This window comes from Helianthus annuus, chromosome 9 (assembly GCF_002127325.2).
Source record: "Helianthus annuus cultivar XRQ/B chromosome 9, HanXRQr2.0-SUNRISE, whole genome shotgun sequence".
Classification (NCBI taxonomy): domain Eukaryota; kingdom Viridiplantae; phylum Streptophyta; class Magnoliopsida; order Asterales; family Asteraceae; genus Helianthus; species Helianthus annuus.
The window spans coordinates 159,428,946-159,446,262 of NC_035441.2; the positions used below are offsets into that span (position 1 = coordinate 159,428,946).

General features: G+C 37.0%; 2 protein-coding genes across 2 annotated transcripts; one reads left to right on the top strand and one right to left on the bottom strand.

The window, feature by feature from the left end:
• Positions 1-3,738: 3,738 nt before the first annotated feature.
• LOC110879232 (translation factor GUF1 homolog, mitochondrial) lies at positions 3,739-8,566 on the top strand. Its single transcript, XM_022127650.2, has 11 exons — positions 3,739-4,208; positions 5,040-5,769; positions 6,415-6,571; positions 6,663-6,717; positions 6,972-7,039; positions 7,125-7,229; positions 7,398-7,469; positions 7,578-7,691; positions 7,755-7,895; positions 7,965-8,024; positions 8,110-8,566. The coding sequence occupies exons 1-11, from the start codon at positions 3,888-3,890 to the stop codon at positions 8,273-8,275; spliced, it is 1,989 nt and encodes a 662-aa protein (XP_021983342.1). The 5' UTR covers positions 3,739-3,887; the 3' UTR covers positions 8,276-8,566.
• Positions 8,567-9,002: 436 nt separating this feature from the next.
• Positions 9,003-11,793, bottom strand: LOC110876617 (AP2-like ethylene-responsive transcription factor At1g16060). The gene is made up of 6 exons (XM_022124782.2): positions 11,477-11,793; positions 11,325-11,333; positions 11,136-11,224; positions 10,812-10,885; positions 10,595-10,722; positions 9,003-9,669 (listed from the first exon to the last, which is right to left on the bottom strand). The coding sequence occupies exons 1-6, from the start codon at positions 11,769-11,771 to the stop codon at positions 9,134-9,136; spliced, it is 1,131 nt and encodes a 376-aa protein (XP_021980474.1). The 5' UTR covers positions 11,772-11,793; the 3' UTR covers positions 9,003-9,133.
• Between the last annotated feature and the right edge of the window lie 5,524 nt (positions 11,794-17,317).

Below are 17,317 nucleotides of genomic sequence, written 5' to 3' on the forward strand. Positions count from 1 at the left end.
TACGTAGTGGTTTGAGCAATAATGCTCTTATCTTTGGGCGTTTTCTGTTACGTGCTAGTCTAGTCTGCAAGGGGACATTATTGAACGTTTTTACAAAACAGGCATAGTAGGATAATGCTCAATAATGCCCCAACCAATCATTACAGAATTATTGATTTTTTTTTTAAATTAAAAACTAATAATACGTCACTAAATAAAAAAATAAAAAAGGGGTAAAGTTGAAAAAATTACTAAAAAAATAAAATACATTAATTTTCGTCTTCGCTTTCTTCATACTCGCCAACTTCATCTTCCTCGTCCTCCGTTTCTTCCTTACCCTCAGGTGGGATATACCGAACCGACCATGCGTGTTGTACCAAATCAACCGTTAACGCGGAATGATACGGTTTGTAACGCAATTCCCATGCATTATTCACTCTTTCTTCCATTAATGTAATATATATATAGTTGATTTACTTTTGAGTTTATCATTTAGCTCGTTAGGGTTGGTTCGCACGATACGTCACGAATTTTATACATGTACTTGTACATCTACAATGTGATCCAGTGACGGATCTAGAAAATAATTATAGGGGCAACATTTAAAAATTTTTTAACGTACTTCATATGATGTAACACACTTCATATAATGTAAACGAAACAAAAATAGTAGCACTTCATACAATGTAAACGAATTTGAACTTGGACTTGGACCGATATTTTCATTTTTATGCACATCAATATCAATATTTGAATTTGGAACGAGAAAAAAGTGTTGCCATGTGACGCCACGTAAGCGACACATAGGTGTACTTTTTTTCGCCCTTCACCTCACCAAAGTGGTGTAGTGACTAGTGGAGGGGCTTTGGTTGATAATCGTGTAATCAAAGTAATTTTTCAAATTTCTATTTTTTATTATTTAAAAAGATGCCATATTGTAAATTTTGATTTATCTTACGGTTTGACATTATTTATTAAAATTATTTTAAAAGAAATGTTATTATGTGAATTATATATAATAATAATTTGGGTAGGTTCTTCGTTAGAGTAGCTAAAGAACCCTCATTTACAAAATTGTCACTCTTTTATTTAGTTTTCATCACACACAAGTGTGTAGATACAAGGGTAATTGTGAAGAAAATATATTTTAACCTTTTTCTCTAATGAGTAGTGGTGAAGTCAGGTATGGTCTTGACCGATTTCTCGTTAAATGTAGGGAACCCGTCTTTGATTTATATTACGGTTTGACATTATTTATTAAAATTATTTTAAAAGAAATGTTATTATGTGAATTATATATAATAACAATTTGGGTAGGTTCTTCGTTAGAGTAGCTAAAGAACCCTCATTTACAAAATTGTCACTCTTCAATTTAGTTTTCATCACACACAAGTGTGTAGATACAAGGGTAATTGTGAAAAAAATATATTTTAACATTTTTCTCTAATGAGTAATGATGAAGTCAGGTATGGTCTTGACTAATTTCTCATTAAATGTAGGGAACTGGTCGTGAAGCGCGAGGGTTCCTTACTAGTTATAGTAACATCAATGGTCCAAAAGTAAATATTGCAACGTAGCAGTTAAAATGATCATAGTTAAAATGATCATAGGCTGGAAGATTTACTTTTTAGAAATTAGAAAATCAAATTAAAATTCCAAAAGAATACCAACCGCTTTTATTACGGACGAAACCCATCACGAAGCGCGGGGTTCCTTACTAGTTATGTTAACATCAACAGACCAAAAGTAAATATTGCAACGTAACGGTTAAAATAATCATGGGTTGAAAGATTTACTTTTTAGAAATTAGAAAATCAAATTAAAATTCCCTCTTTGTGGGCTGCTAGCCCATTTCACAGTTGTAGTCCACCCACTTAGTTTCTTCTCTACACCTAGGTTTACATCTTCCATATTCTCTGCGTAAAGCTCATTCCATCTTCTTCTTACTCTCTTTTCCCCTATTTTTAAGATCCAGACCACATCGTTGTAGCTTATTTTTTTAATAGGGGTAACATAATTTATTTATAGGGTAGCGAAATCGAAAAAATATCAATTTTTTTCTTTTATACACTGCCGCTGTAGCGTCAAGGGGTAGCAGAGGCTACCCCTCCGCCTAAGGTAAGTCTGCCCCTGATATGACTAGTAGTTATTCATAAAAAGCATTTTGTAATATGACTCGCTACCTGTAATTAATAAAATATAACATCAAGTCTGACCCGTTACAAAGAAAATGTAACTTTCAATCTGACATATAACATGAAGTCTTACCCGTTACAAAGAAAATGCAACCTTCAATCTGACATGTTACCAACAAATTGCATAACTGAAAACGACTGTACTAAAAAAGCTCTAAACATCTTAAACATTTAAATCTTTTTGTAAAACGAACGCTAGATGCCTCACTTATTTTCTAATATCAGATTCCTTGGTGACGGACCTGTTGACAAGGTATAATACCCCTACTTGAATTGGGACATACAAAGATCCATTTCCTTGGTGCTGGGGGTCCCTCTGGAAGTAGCCTCTCTATCCTTATGGATAAAGGTAAGGTGTGTCTATATCCTACCCTTCCCAGACCCTACTAATAGCTTTTCTATTTGTGGAATTTACTGGTTACTATTGATCGATTGATTGAAAGATCCATTTCCTCTATTAATACCCAAAATTCATTTGATCCATCATCCTATCCAATAATTCTTAATTCGAAGAGTCATAAGCTTTATCAAAGTTCAATTTAAAGATGATAAGTCTCTTAGGGTGAAAGGGGTGGTCACCTCTTGAGGAGAGGTAATGTCACACCCTCAAATTTCACCTGCAGAGTTCTACCACGAGGCGCGCGACAACCAGGATCACAGTCATTAGTCATATTGAACGACCACTATATGTGTATAAATACTTTCCTGTTTGCTCATTCATGAGAAAATACTGTTTAAACTTTAAACAATTGTTTTGCGGAAGCGTAAATCATTACAAAATCAAATAGCTAATGTAACTAAAGCTATGTCTAAATGTTTGATAAAATCAATGCGACTTCATAATGCATCCTAGTCCTGACGTGTGCTAGCTTAGCAACCTGAGAAAGACATGCAAGAACAAGTGTCAACACATAATGATGAGTGAGTTCACAGGTTTAAGGTTACAGTTATAAAGTAAGTTGTTTCCCAAAAATTTCCATTGTTTCAACCTGAACAGTAAGTTGTAGTGTTTAGCAGTTACTTGTTATATTTGTAGGTAGCTAACCTATGTTAACTTCGTGTAGGGTTGTTCAATCATTTGATAACCAGAGTCATTCTTTGGTAAATGATCACTATGAGTCAGACTCAATAACATCTGATCAATCCTTTTTTCTGTCGTTAAGGTGGAGAACTGAACCAAGAACTCTTTTTTCAATTCCGAATCCGCTTTGTCTACGAACAAGGAAGCTATAAATAATGCAACTGTGAATCTCATGGAGAGTTCGATCCTGGTTCAGGATGAACGCTGGCGGCATGCTTAACACATGCAAGTCGGACGGGAAGTGGTGTTTTCAGTGGCGGACAATAACGCGTAAGAAACTGCCCTTGGGAGGGGAACAACATCTCGAAACAACTGCTAATACCCCGTAGGCTGAGGAGCAAAAGAAGGAATCCGCTCGAAACGAGCTACAACAATTACGCCGATTAACGCAACTAAAAGAATTATTGAAATGAATTGAAACGAAATTAAAAAAAAAAATCTATTGACAAGTTATGAATAATATATATCTTTAATTAATGACGATAATGTCCCCTTTTTCTTCATCGTTAGGGCAAACAGGAAAAACAAAGAAGAAGGTGCAAACACATCTTGCAACCATCGTTGCCGTCACCTATGCTTCCGATCACCACCAACAAAACCCTTAAATCGATACACATAACCACTCACCACCAATGCCTTATCTTACCAAATCCTCCAAAGCAATCCACTTAGCCAATCGCATATACAGAAGACTCCACCACCCCAATCATCATCACTACAGGTTAGGGTTACCTTACTCTGCCTTGATTCATCACAATTTCTGCTCCAATTCTCGCAAGAAAGACGAGAACAATGCCATAGATTTGAGTCAGTACCCCACCGATAAAATTCGAAACTTCTCGATTATTGCTCATGTTGATCATGGAAAATCTACTATTGCTGATCGGCTTCTTGAGTTAACTGGTACTATTAAGAGAGGCCATGGGGTTGCTCAGTATCTTGATAAACTGCAGGTGTGTCATTGTTGGAAACATTTTTCTTTATATGTGCTTATTTGATTTTTCTGATTATGGTGGTAGTTTTGTGAATCCTAACACCTTAGAAATGCTGAAATGTATTTTCATTTGAAGTTTAAGACTTGTACGGTTCACCAAGAAAGTCAAATTTCAGTCTTTTGGTTTCACTCTAGGTAGTCAAAGGGTGAGCCTGTCGTCTAGGTGTGAGGCGTTAGGCCCCGAGTCAAGCAAGTTGTATGTGTATTTCAGGCCATTTTAGCTGGTTTAGACATGTTTTAGGCTATTTTAGACTGGTATATATTGTTTTTTTTGGCTTGTTTAGACTAGTTGCGGCCGGTTCAAACAGGTTTTTATTTCAGATTTGGCCGGTTTTTAGATGCTTATTTGTGCCTTTGGCGCTTTTGACTTTAAGGGTTTAGTTACGCTTGTTGAGATGCTTAAGGGCTATCAAACCCTATAGTCAGTGTTTTGACTTGGTTCTTAATTATTTCAGAACCAGTATTCTGCATTCTATAGCTAGCGTCTGGACTCTGGATGCACATCTAACGTATATTGCATCACTATTCACTAAGTCGTAACAATCAGATTTGAGTTTGGAAAAAAATTATTTATGATGATGCCGTTATTCTGTATAATGAAGTTCAAAATGATGAGATCTGGAGAAGCAATCATAGGTTAAGTAAACAAATATTGGGATAAACTACAATCGACGAACTATCAAATTATTGTGACTCATGTATGGCTGCTAGATCGCATTTATTTATTTCAACATTAATAATAATCAAGGTCTACATTTACATTTCATAATCTTTTTATGGATGGCAATAGGTTGAGAGAGAAAGGGGAATCACAGTAAAGGCTCAAACCGCCACAATGTTCTATGACTACAACAAAAAAGAGAGCAACACAAACTATTTACTGAATCTGATCGACACACCCGGTCACGTCGATTTCAGCTATGAAGTATCAAGATCTTTAGCCGCTTGTCAAGGAGCCCTTTTAGTGGTTGATGCAGCCCAAGGTGTACAAGCTCAAACCGTTGCAAACTTTTACCTAGCGTTTGAATCTAATCTGACAATAATACCTGTCATCAACAAAATCGATCAACCAACCGCGGACCCGGATCGTGTTAAAGAACAGTTAAAATCAATGTTTGACCTTGACCCGAGCGATGTACTTTTGACTTCTGCGAAAACCGGTCAAGGTCTTGAACATGTACTTCCGGCTGTTATAGAACGGATTCCTCCGCCTCCTGGAAAACGTGATTCGAATCTTCGTATGTTTTTGTTGGATTCTTATTATGATGAGTATAAGGGGGTGATTTGTCATGTGGCGATTGTTGATGGGTGTTTGCGTAAAGGTGAAAAAATTTCGTCGGTTGCTACGGGTCAGTCTTATGAGGTTTTGGATGTTGGGATTATGCATCCGGAACTTCGGTCAACGGGTTACTTGTTGACCGGTCAAGTGGGGTATGTGGTTAGTGGCATGCGGTCAACTAAAGAAGCACGTGTTGGAGATACATTGTTTCATACACGAACAACCGTAGAGCCTTTACCAGGTAATTTCGTAATTTGGTTTGATGGGCCATGGATTTATGTTACGTTACAATTACGGCTGCAAACGAACCGAACAAACACGAACGCGACCTTGTTCATGTTCGTTTGTTAAGGAAATATATGTATTCACGAACTGTTCATGAACACTTTCTGAACGAGATTTTGTGTTCGTGTTCGTTCCTTAGGGAAATGAACGGGTTCGTATTCGTTTTTGTATTTTAGGTAACGAACGCAAACGAACGTTCATGAATACAAATGAACACAAGTAATAACAAATGAGTACAAACAAGCGCTCAGAAACAATACATATATATAATACGCTGATACTTATTAAATATTTATTTATCGGAATTTTGAAGTATTTAAATAAAATAAAAACTAAATACACTAATGAACTATCAAACACACACGAACACGTTACCGAACGTTCATGAACATAAATGAACGAACGTGGCCTGTGTTCATGTTCGTTCATTTAACTAAACGAACGAAATTTCTTGTTCGTGTTCGTGTTTGTTCATTTATTAAAAGAACAAACACAAACAAACTTTCCACCGAACAGTTCACGAACTGTTCGCATAAAGTTCGGTTCGTTTGCAGCTCTAGTTACAATGTAGGCGTATGTAAGAAAGTTTTTGGATAATTAGGGTTCAAGCCTGCAAAACATATGGTTTTTTCTGGGCTTTATCCGGCGGATGGTTCGGATTTCGAAGCACTTAGCCATGCAATTGAAAGATTAACGTGCAATGATGCTAGTGTCTCGGTTGCCAGAGAGAGCAGCACAGCGCTTGGTCTCGGTTTCCGGTCCGTAAATTACGTTTCTTTTATCTTTTAAATTATTGAACTGCAACACTAGTTGATTTTATTTGCTAATATACATGGTTATTTTTTACAGGTGTGGCTTCTTAGGGTTACTGCATATGGATGTTTTCCATCAGCGCCTTGAACAGGTGTTCTTTCGTTAGGTTTTTAGCTAATAAAATCATTAATTACTGATCGGATGTTTGTTTGAAATCCAACTTGTATAATTTGTATTGGAGATAACTTCCAAATTTTTAGACAAACTTGTTGTTTGGAGATAACGTTACAAGTATGTATACCATATACGGTATCATATTCTTTTATCGGTTCTTTTTTCATCGTACCTTGTAAGTATTTTGTCTTGTATTTGTCTAACTATGCATACTTTTCTTGAAAACTACAGGAACATGGAACTCATATAATTTCTACTGTTCCAACTGTGCCCTATATCTTTGAGTATTCAGATGGGAGGTGAGTGGCTTTTGGTCCCTCAAAGATCACTTCAGCTTATTTACAAAATAAAATAATAAAGATTTTACTAAATTCTGTTTTCCAGTAAAGTAGAAGTGCAAAATCCCGGCGCATTCACGTCAGATCCTAAAATTCGAGTTGTAGCTTCCTGGGAACCTACAGTATTGGCAACAATTATTATCCCCAGTGAGTAAGCTCTCAAAAACCCTAATTTGATTCTAAAATCTGTTGTCTAGTAGAAACTTTTACGTTGACTTTTGACGTTTTGCATAAATGATAACTAGTTTGCATTTGGGAGTCAAGTAAGATGATTCTATTATTTCATATTAACCACTTATTATGCTTATTTGGTTAAAAGGTATGTGGGGGTCGTTATTAATCTTTGCTCGGAACGAAGAGGGGAGCAGCTAGAGTATTCATTTATTGATAGGTAAGCTTACATGTGCATCGCATAATAATTTATTTCATATTTTCATACTCATTGTTATGTCTAGTAAGTTACTTTTTGAGTCTTGAACATCTTTTTGGTTATATGCAGTCAACGGGCGTTTATGAAGTACCGGTTACCTCTAAGGGAAATTGTGGTTGACTTCTATAATGAACTGAAAAGCATCACGTCTGGTTATGCTTCTTTTGACTATGAAGATTCAGAGTAAGACCCTCCTTCCGGTTTTATGATTATGTGAATGGTTGATTAAATGGATTTGATTTACAGGTACGTTGCATCTGATGTGGTGAAGCTTGATATTCTTTTGAATGGACAACCCGTTGATGCAATGGCAACTATTGTTCATAAGTTGAAGGCCCAACGTGTTGGTCGTGAACTTGTGGACAAGCTCAAGAAATTTATTGACAGGTTAGCTAACCGTTTTCAACCACCTTTGTTGTATTACAAATCCTACTAATACAGCTGACATTAAAATAGGCAAATGTTTGAGATCACCATTCAAGCTGCCATCGGATCAAAGGTCATTGCCAGGGAGACGTAAGTAACACCTTCTCTGGCTTTTATTTTAAACCATGAAATTTGTAGTTTTCACAGTTGGAATTTGATGTTGCCAACTTTTCAGGATTTCGGCAATGAGGAAGAATGTTCTTGCAAAGTGTTATGGTGGTGATGTTACGCGGAAGAAAAAGTTGCTGGAGAAACAAAAAGAAGGAAAGAAACGCATGAAGCGTGTGGGGTCGGTGGACATACCTCAAGAGGCTTTCCATGCCATATTGAAGGTATCATAGTTAACAAGTTAAAAGCAAAATTTACAAAGTCTTTTCTAAGGGGCAAAAGTTGGAAGGGAGAGACCATAGTTGCTAGCCCTATCTCCTTAGTTTCATTAGGACAACAATATTTTTGCTAGTTTAGTTGTACCAATCATTGATATTTTGTGTTTGATCTAAAATCGTCATACATACATAAATGTCGTTGTAAAGACTTATGGCGCGGTGATGAGAGAACTTGATGCACAATAAATTGCTTGTACCTTTTACAAAATCTTCAAGGTTAGCCGAATGCGCTTCAATGTTGATTTCTTTTCTAGATTTTCAAATCAATCATATGTGCATGTTAATGCTTTAGCAGTGAGAGTAGAGAAAGAAATCCTACTAGTTCATCGGTGTTGAAAATTGATTTGTAACTGTTGAAACCGGAATTGTTAAGATATCTAAAATAAAAACCAATTGCAACGTCGTTAAACGAAAATTATTGTCTATATTTATTGTCATAACGTTGTTAATCATCCAAACAATCAAGAATTGTCTATGTATCTAGTCACTCTAATATATCATAATATCGTAGACATCGCCACAACATATTATGGGTTTTGGATGTCCACTAAAAAACAAACGACTTTCTCCGACATATAGATCCGACGATGATACTCCATCAGAAATCAGGTTGTGGGGCGTGGGTGCGAAGAATTACGAATTCACCTATAACTTTTTGAAGGCAAGAGTTTGCTCAATTGTCTATTTATACAAGTAGTTTCAAAAAATGCCTTGAAAGAGTTCATACATGTTACAGGGTGCAACATTATTTACCATTCAAACAAGATCTCGAAACAAAAACACCCTTCAACTTCAAACAGTTTACATACATTATCAACTTGTGTCAACAAGTGGAGACAATCCAAACGCGTATGTTGATCCTTGAAAATCGTAGTTTAAATCGAACTCGTCCTGCAACTGTACATCGTTCGCATTTGAGGAATCCAGAAACATGAGACCATCTTCATTTCCATAACAAGGTCTCATCACTTGTGTCTTCATGTCTTCTTCCTCGTCGTCGTCAGTCGAATGTAAATTCTTCTCCACAAGTTCTCTAAACATAGATGATCTAAGTAGCAAGTCGACTGCTGTTGGTGAAGATCTTTTGCTTGAAGTAAATGGTAATTTAGTTTCAGATGGTTTTTGTTCTTCCAGAAATGGAGACTGTGGCTCCTCGTACCAACTGTAGTTATTTGACGGCATAACATTTGATTCGATGGTTGTTTGTTGTTCATGGTTTGTGGATCGAGTTTGTGTACCAGGATTCAACCATGTTATGTAATTACTCAACTCAAAGTTGGTCACAGCGTTTAGTCCTTTGTACTCGATTGCTGCAATATCATAAGCGCGTGCAGCCTCTTCTTGTGTGCCTAAAAAGCAACTTATGGTAAGTTGATGATCATATTTTATAATGCAACTTCTTATTAAGCAAACCAATTTATTAAAACAATAGTAAAACGGTTTAAGAGATTGTAACGTTTTAAATCACTTTGAGCAATTTTTTGCCAACGATCTCTAAATCAAGTGGTGGAAGACTTGCATTTCTTTTGAGAGATGCAAGTTCAACTCCCACTTGGTGCAGAGTGAGGCATTGGTGGGCAATGATAGGAGACCCAGGGAAACCTGGGTTCGATCCTTGAGCCAAACGGGTTTTACCGGTAATTTCACCGTCATGCCTACAGGCGGGTGGGTTATCGGGTTTTCCCCGGAATTGGTGGTGGACTCGGGTTACTCTTGGAGTACTCCGTTTGGTCCAGTGGGTGCCCCGAGAATGCTCGGGATTGATTCTGTTGGCCGTTAAAAAAAAAATTATCCACCTTTTTACTCACACATGTGGCAGAAAAGAACTCAACTTAACTTAAAAACTTAAAAAAAATGTAACTTGGGCTATGTTTAGAGTTACAGGGCCCAAAAGTGATGGACAGAAAGGTCTCAACGGGCCAAATCATGTGGCAAACGCCCTAGGTGGCCCGGCTAATGGACTCGAATTCCAAACTTTAAAGCCCCAATTTCAAAGTTAAAAGATTTTCCCAATTTTATCGAATCTTTATGTGTTCCCTTTTATGAGTAAAAACTCGCGCATCTTTGATTCGAGTAATTCACATGTTTATTTGAGAAGGCAAATTTATATATTGGTAGTTAGTGAAAATTATTCAGATTTAGCTTGAGATGCCATATTTAGATCCCCCCCTATAAAGGAGGGCTTGATGTTAGTTTGAGTATTAAATAAAATTTTACAAATTTTCTTTGTTTATGTGCTTCCGCTCTGTGTCAGATTTAGACGAGATTACTTACTATAGGTTCCGAGATATAAGTATTTGTTTCCAAAAACTCGCCCGATTCTCGCTTCCCATCTCCCATTATGATGGTGCCTTGCAACACCCCTGTACTTTGACACCCCTCTTGAAAATCCACTACTCTTCCTGGAACAATTGACAAAAAAGTAATGTTATTCAATAGCCATAACTTTTTACTATTATCTAAAATCTTATCATGCACCATTGATCTTTACCTCCTTAATGAAGCCAAGTATTCTTCCTTTGTCAAATTCTGCATTATTTCAATCTCTTTCTCATACTCAGATACCTTTACAAAAGTTAAAAGATGTCAATGAGATCGAACTCACGCGATTCGGATTAAATAGTTGATATATAAAAAAATAACACCTTGCAAGAATTAGTGTTTTTTTGGACAAAGCATATGTCAAGTGTACTTTTTTTTCCTTTGTTGCATTAACATTTTAATCCTCCTTTTCTCAAACTGTACTGTTTTTTATAATTATTTTTATTTGGAAACAAAATATCCTAATAATAATGCTTAAAACTATGATCCATACTGGGAAATTTGTAAAAGTAGTTGGTCCCCAATACTTGAGTGCAGCTAGATCGTATGCTCTTGCGGCTGATTCTTCTTCATCATAAGCTCCTGAGATCATAATCAAACAAAATTAGCAAACTTTATGGTTTAAAAGATTTATACAAATCATCATCATAAGTCATAACGACTTATAGAAACAACTACTTACCAAGATAAACTGTTCAGCGTTCGTCATCCAAAACGCAGATCACATGAGCAAACAGACGAACTCAGATCAGATAACGGCGTTTGAAACTAAAAGAAACTAGTAAAAAAAGATATAATAATATTAGGAAATACATGCATGCAAGTTGCAACCACCTTGTTTTCCTTTCTTTTTCTGTGTAGCATTCCAAGAAAGTTTGTCCCATAAGTGTGCTTCATATCTCCCTGTCCACCTATGTCTGCTCACACCGCGAAACTTAGAACTTCTGTTTACAGTCGTTGGCGAAGCTTGACCCGTTTGCTGAGTTGGCTCGCTTTTGCAGTCCAGTGTAAGTGCTGCTGCGTCTCTTCGCCTTCTTTTAACGCGCCTTACTTCTGGGGTCTCGTGGTTAACTATGGCAATGGATCGCTTTCTGTAGTTCTCTTCGCTCTTAATTGCCATCATTGCCATTTGCACTTTAAAGTTTTGTTTACTTTACTCCCTCCTTTAAGCTTTCTTCCTCAGTTTATGTATTTATATATGTGTATATGAAAACTGTTGGCTTTTTGGCTTTTTTTATGTTTTATAATAATTTGATGATTTCTATGATTGGAGCAGCTTGATGCCAACCTTATTTTGTCCATGATTTTTATTCCTGGCATCATTCTTCATTGTTTTATACGTTAAAAACTTGTACCCTTTCTAGTTAAAGTGTAGTCTAGTATCTTCTAATGTTGTATTATTTTCATAATTATGAAAACTAGAAACCGAAAATGCCTCACTACAAAGACACAGACAGGGGCGGATGTATAGTGTATCAAGGGGTAGCCTCCGCTACCGCTTGGTCGGAAAATTTTTGACAATTTTTAGTGTAAATTTTGGAAAAATTTGACATTTTTTCGATTTCGTTACCGCTTATTTATAAAACGTTCCCGCTTGGTCGGAATCCTAGATCCACCATTGGACGCAGATATGTATCTTCTAATATAGTATTGATAACCAATACTCAATGATCTGGCGTGTAGACGCAAACTCGTTTTCTAGATATTATTTGTCCAAAATCTTCCTTTGTAAAAACGTCCCAGGAACTTGTACCTTGTATATAGTTAGAATGTTTTTATCCCATATAGGGAAATCTAGTCTTGTAGAATGTTGTATTTCTCGATATATTCGCTTTTAGATTGAAGTATTTTCATTAGTTACTCAAAATCTCAATTAGATAGTTCATAAATGAGTCAAAATGACGCAACGTTTCATGAATCCAGGGGCGGATCCAGCCCACATTTGTGGGTTCCCAGGAACCCAGTGCGTTTGGAAAAAAACGGAAAAAATTAGTGAGAACTTTGTAGAATTTAGAAAAAAAAAATTAGTGAGAATTAAAAAGAATTTACCAAAAGGAACCCATTAGAATAAAATCCTGCATCCGCCAGTGCATGAATCACACGCCAATTTGTTGAAATGACACAACAAATTAATGTGTTTGGTTGGTACACTTCCTAACATGTAATTTTTTTTACTTTCATTGTCCACAATCATGTATATTGCAAATTAGAACGTTTTTTTTTGTTTTACGAAAAATAGTCTAATTTCAAGCATGCATGATGGTATCTTCATGGTTTTTTTAAAAAATATAGGTTTCAATTAAGTTGCCAACTGATTTTAAATATATAATTAATTATATATATTGCCACTAGCATGCATCTCCTAGCGCACAATGAGTTTGTGTGCTTCACGGGTCCCTGCATTGATGGCGATTTAAACTATGGAATCGACTGATTATGACATCAAGATTGACTCTTTTCGTGTGAATGAAAGCTTGCGTATGCCTTAAAAAAATACTGAATTTATTAAAATAAAAGGGGAAATGCTTGAATTTGGAGTATGCTTTTGAAATTTTGTGGCCGTTTTTCTTTTTCATATAACGAAAAGGAAATTTACAGGTTGTACACATTTGATCAGTTTATTATATATTAGACTAGTTTAACATTGTATTTGTTACAAAGGTTGTATAAAGAAAATACTTTTTATAAATCTATTGATGTAATAAATGGCCAATTGGATTTTAACATCTTTAACTTTGAAGAATTGGCCGATAACACCCGCAACTAACACTTTGATCTGTGACACCCCAAACTTTTAATTTTGTTTGTCATTTCACCACTCAGTTAAAAAATGACTAACTGAGTTAGTCTTCCATCCTAGCTGGCATCCTACGTGGACTATTTTTGCCGATGTGGCACATCATCTAATCTGAACCTGAACCAAACTTAAAACAATTTGAACCAAACACCCGAACATCATCTAATCTGAACCTGTCTTGAACAAAGCTGAGCCACCACATTCCTCCGCCATCGTCGCCGTCGGACCACCTCCATGTCGCCGCTGTCGCCGTTAATTATCATCATTTTCAACTGTCAGAACCCATCGGATAAAGACTAAGACCGCCGTTAATCATCATCATCATCTTCAACTGTCTCCGACTGCCGGACTGAGTCTCGGACCGCCGCTGCACTGTTGCCGGTGTCGGAGAAGACGACCGGAGCTTCTCTCTCTTCTGTTTTCTCCTCTCTCTCTCTCTCTCTCTCTCTCTCTCTCTATATCCGTCACTCACCACCACCCGACAGTGGTGGTGGTGCTCCGTTTTGATGAAGCTAAAAATTGGGGGCGTGTTCCACCGGGAAACATCTCGATCGACAACAGGAACGACGGTCGGCACCTCCTGGACTCATCGCCGGAACCTCCGGTCACCGGAGATGAGGGCGAAACAGAGGCAGGGTGTAGGTGTGCAGGTGATTGTCGGCTAAAACGTGATTTTGGGGGGTGCTGTGGGTGGTGTTTGGCGGAGAGGGTGAGACGCCGGAGCACCGGTGATACGGCTCCGGTCATCGGAGCTCGTGAGGATGAGAGAGAGGCAGAGAAATGTTGTTGGCTGCAAGTTTATGATTTAATGTTTTCTCCAAATGTTGCAAATGAAGTGAGGTTTTATACCTATGAATGTGCCACATTGGCAAAAATAGTCCACGTAGGATGCCAGCTAGGATGGAAGACTAACTCAGTTAATCATTTTTTATCTGAGTGGTGAAATGACAAACAAAATTAAAAGTTTGGGGTGTCACAGATCAAAGTGTTAGTTGCGGGTGTTATCGGCCAATTCTTCAAAGTTAAAGGTGTTAAAATCCAATTGGTCGTAATAAATTACATATAGATGTAGACGTTACTATAATCACAATTAGTTCCCGTGTTACGATTATTAACATATTTAAACATCCGCTTCTCATTATACCCTTATACAATTAGCAACTTGAGTTAAGTCTTATTTATTTAAAAGTCACACCCTTTAGTAACACAACAATTAGCAACACACACCCCTTCAAAAAGTTTCACCCTTTCATGCAATATATTTTACGAAAAAAAATCACATGTTGTTTTATGTAATATATTTTACTTTATATAATATATAATATAATTCATTAAGTAATAATACGAAATAATGCATGAGATATGGAAAAAGTTAAATTGCAATATACATTTTTTTCCTTTATTTCTTTTGTATGTAGAGCTTGAAATCTTAAAAATAAAACCTTCAAATCTAAGTGTACCTAAAGGCTTTTGATGTTGCCACTGAGCCACCAACCTCATAGGTAATTACAATATATAAGTAACAAACATACTAAAAATCTATAAAAATCTAGCAACTTGAGTTATGGTTTTTTAGTTGTGGTTCGGTTTTTGCTCACACCTAACTGGTGGTGTACGGACGGTGGTGGTGAACAGTGGTGGTGGGTGGTGGACGTGGACAATTAGTGGTGGTGGTAGACAGTGGTGGGTGGTGGTGGTGGGTGATGGTGTTTACCTCTCTGCAGACCTTAGAAGATCTTAAAAGTGACTGTGCCAAGTCAGCACCTAGAAGAGCTCGTAGACGTTTTTTAATTAAATGTCTTCGAAAATAGTTACAGTATGTAGATGACAATGTGTAACGCTCCGCGTTTCCATAACTTTCCATATTTAGAAATCACTGTGAGTATTCCCATTTTTAGAAATTTTGTATCCTTGTATTCATCGTTTCGTTATAATCGTCAAAAAAAAATATTTTCTTTAATTTAATTCGTTATAATTATGGTTATTAATCAAGGCTTGATTAATTAAATTAATTGATGTTAATCTAAAAAGGTTTATTTTTATAATATCTAGTTAGCCTCGTTAGATAATAAAGTTAGTGAACTAACCTAGTTAGTTTATATTATAAAGTTATATTTCTTTTTAAGTAAAGTGACTTGGTTAAATAAAAGCCCAGGGTCTGTTTTGCAATTTTTGAAAGTTTGGTATTATTATAACAAAAAGAAAGAAAGAAAATAATACCTCAAAAAGAAAACGCTGACCACGGGACTCGAACCCGGGACACCATTCTCTTCACACGCACACATAACCACTAGACTATGGCCTTCACATCTGACATAACCCGATCCCTAATTCATTTAACTACTCATTCAAGTCAAGCTCACTAGTGTTAACCTAATTATAAAAGAAAGTCAAAACCCTAATTATTTTTCTAAAGCAACACAGCCACCTATATCAGTTGCCCCTTCTTTTATTTGGTTACACACTACACACACACACCATGGTCTCTCTCTCTCGCTCGTTCAGACACCGGCGGCGGGAGCTGCTCCGGCCGTCCTCACCGGCGTCGACCTCCGGCCGGCTACACACCACCACAACCTCTACTCCCTCACCCACACTGCTCTGCTTCCTCTCGTTCCCTCCGACGAAGACCACCGGTAAAACAAACGGTGACCGGCGACTCCCCGGTACCCCCTTCATCTCCGGCGAACCATCGCACCTCCACCCTCCTTCTACACCTCGCAACCCCTTTACCATCACTCCTCTCACTCTCCATCTCGCTCACCTCCTCTCTCTCACTCTGTAACAGAGCCGACAGCCACCACGGCGGTGGCGGCGGGACTGGAACAGGAGCCGCAGCAGCGGCGGACGTCGGTTCCGATCCGGCTTGTTCCCAGTCTAGTTCAGGTCCAGCTTCGATTCGGGTTCAGTTCACTGTTAGCTTGAGTGCCGGTTGGAAATCTCCGGTCACTGGTTCGAGTTCCGATCAACATCAGTTCGGGTCTGATGAGTTCACGGTAACACCCCCCTGCTTACTTCTAATTTCATTTTATTTTTAAAAGTCCGTTGATGTTTGTTCGGTTGTCTGATCCAGGTTCGATGTGGTTTCGGGTCAGTTTCTGTTCGGGTCAAACTTGGTCAAGCCTGGTCAACACACGGTCAAATCGGTTGACTGATCGATACGGGTTAAACATGGGACTCGGTTTTAAAATGCGCGAATACTAATTATATTGTTCATGTTTAATTAACGTTTAATCGCGGAACCAAACTATATGTAATTTCAAATTCTTTTTTTTCTTTCTTCACATAGAAATTATATATTTATACATCGTGTTATTGCTTGGTTATTGTTTATTTCAATTTTGAACATAAATCGACAACTTTAGTTGTCGGGATTGCCCAAAAACAGAGGAAACTCTGCCCGATTTTCTCAAAATTCCGTAAAATGAAACGCGTTAGTTTACAAAACGAAACATATCAAATTCGGCTAATTTTTATAAAACAGATATAAATGTATGATTATTTTTATCTTATTATTATTGTTATTTTTTTTAACATTTCAACAAAACTTTTGAAGGAATTAATTTTGAAATATTACTTAAACTATATATATATATATATATATATATATAGATTTACATTTATATCAATTAGATACACTTTAAATCTCACTTCAAATCCTCCGTCATAATCCCGTTTACTCATGCACCATCGTTTGCCCTATAGCGTGACCTCGGTGTTCCGTCCTCCTATCTCATCAACTCGTCATACTTGGATAATCGGAAGACTTAGCAATATTGTGAGTATACTCGTATTTTCCCCTTTTTACTTTTACCACTTTTGAGGTGTAACATGTTTATCTATCAACAAACTTACACATGAACATTTTGCTTAAACAC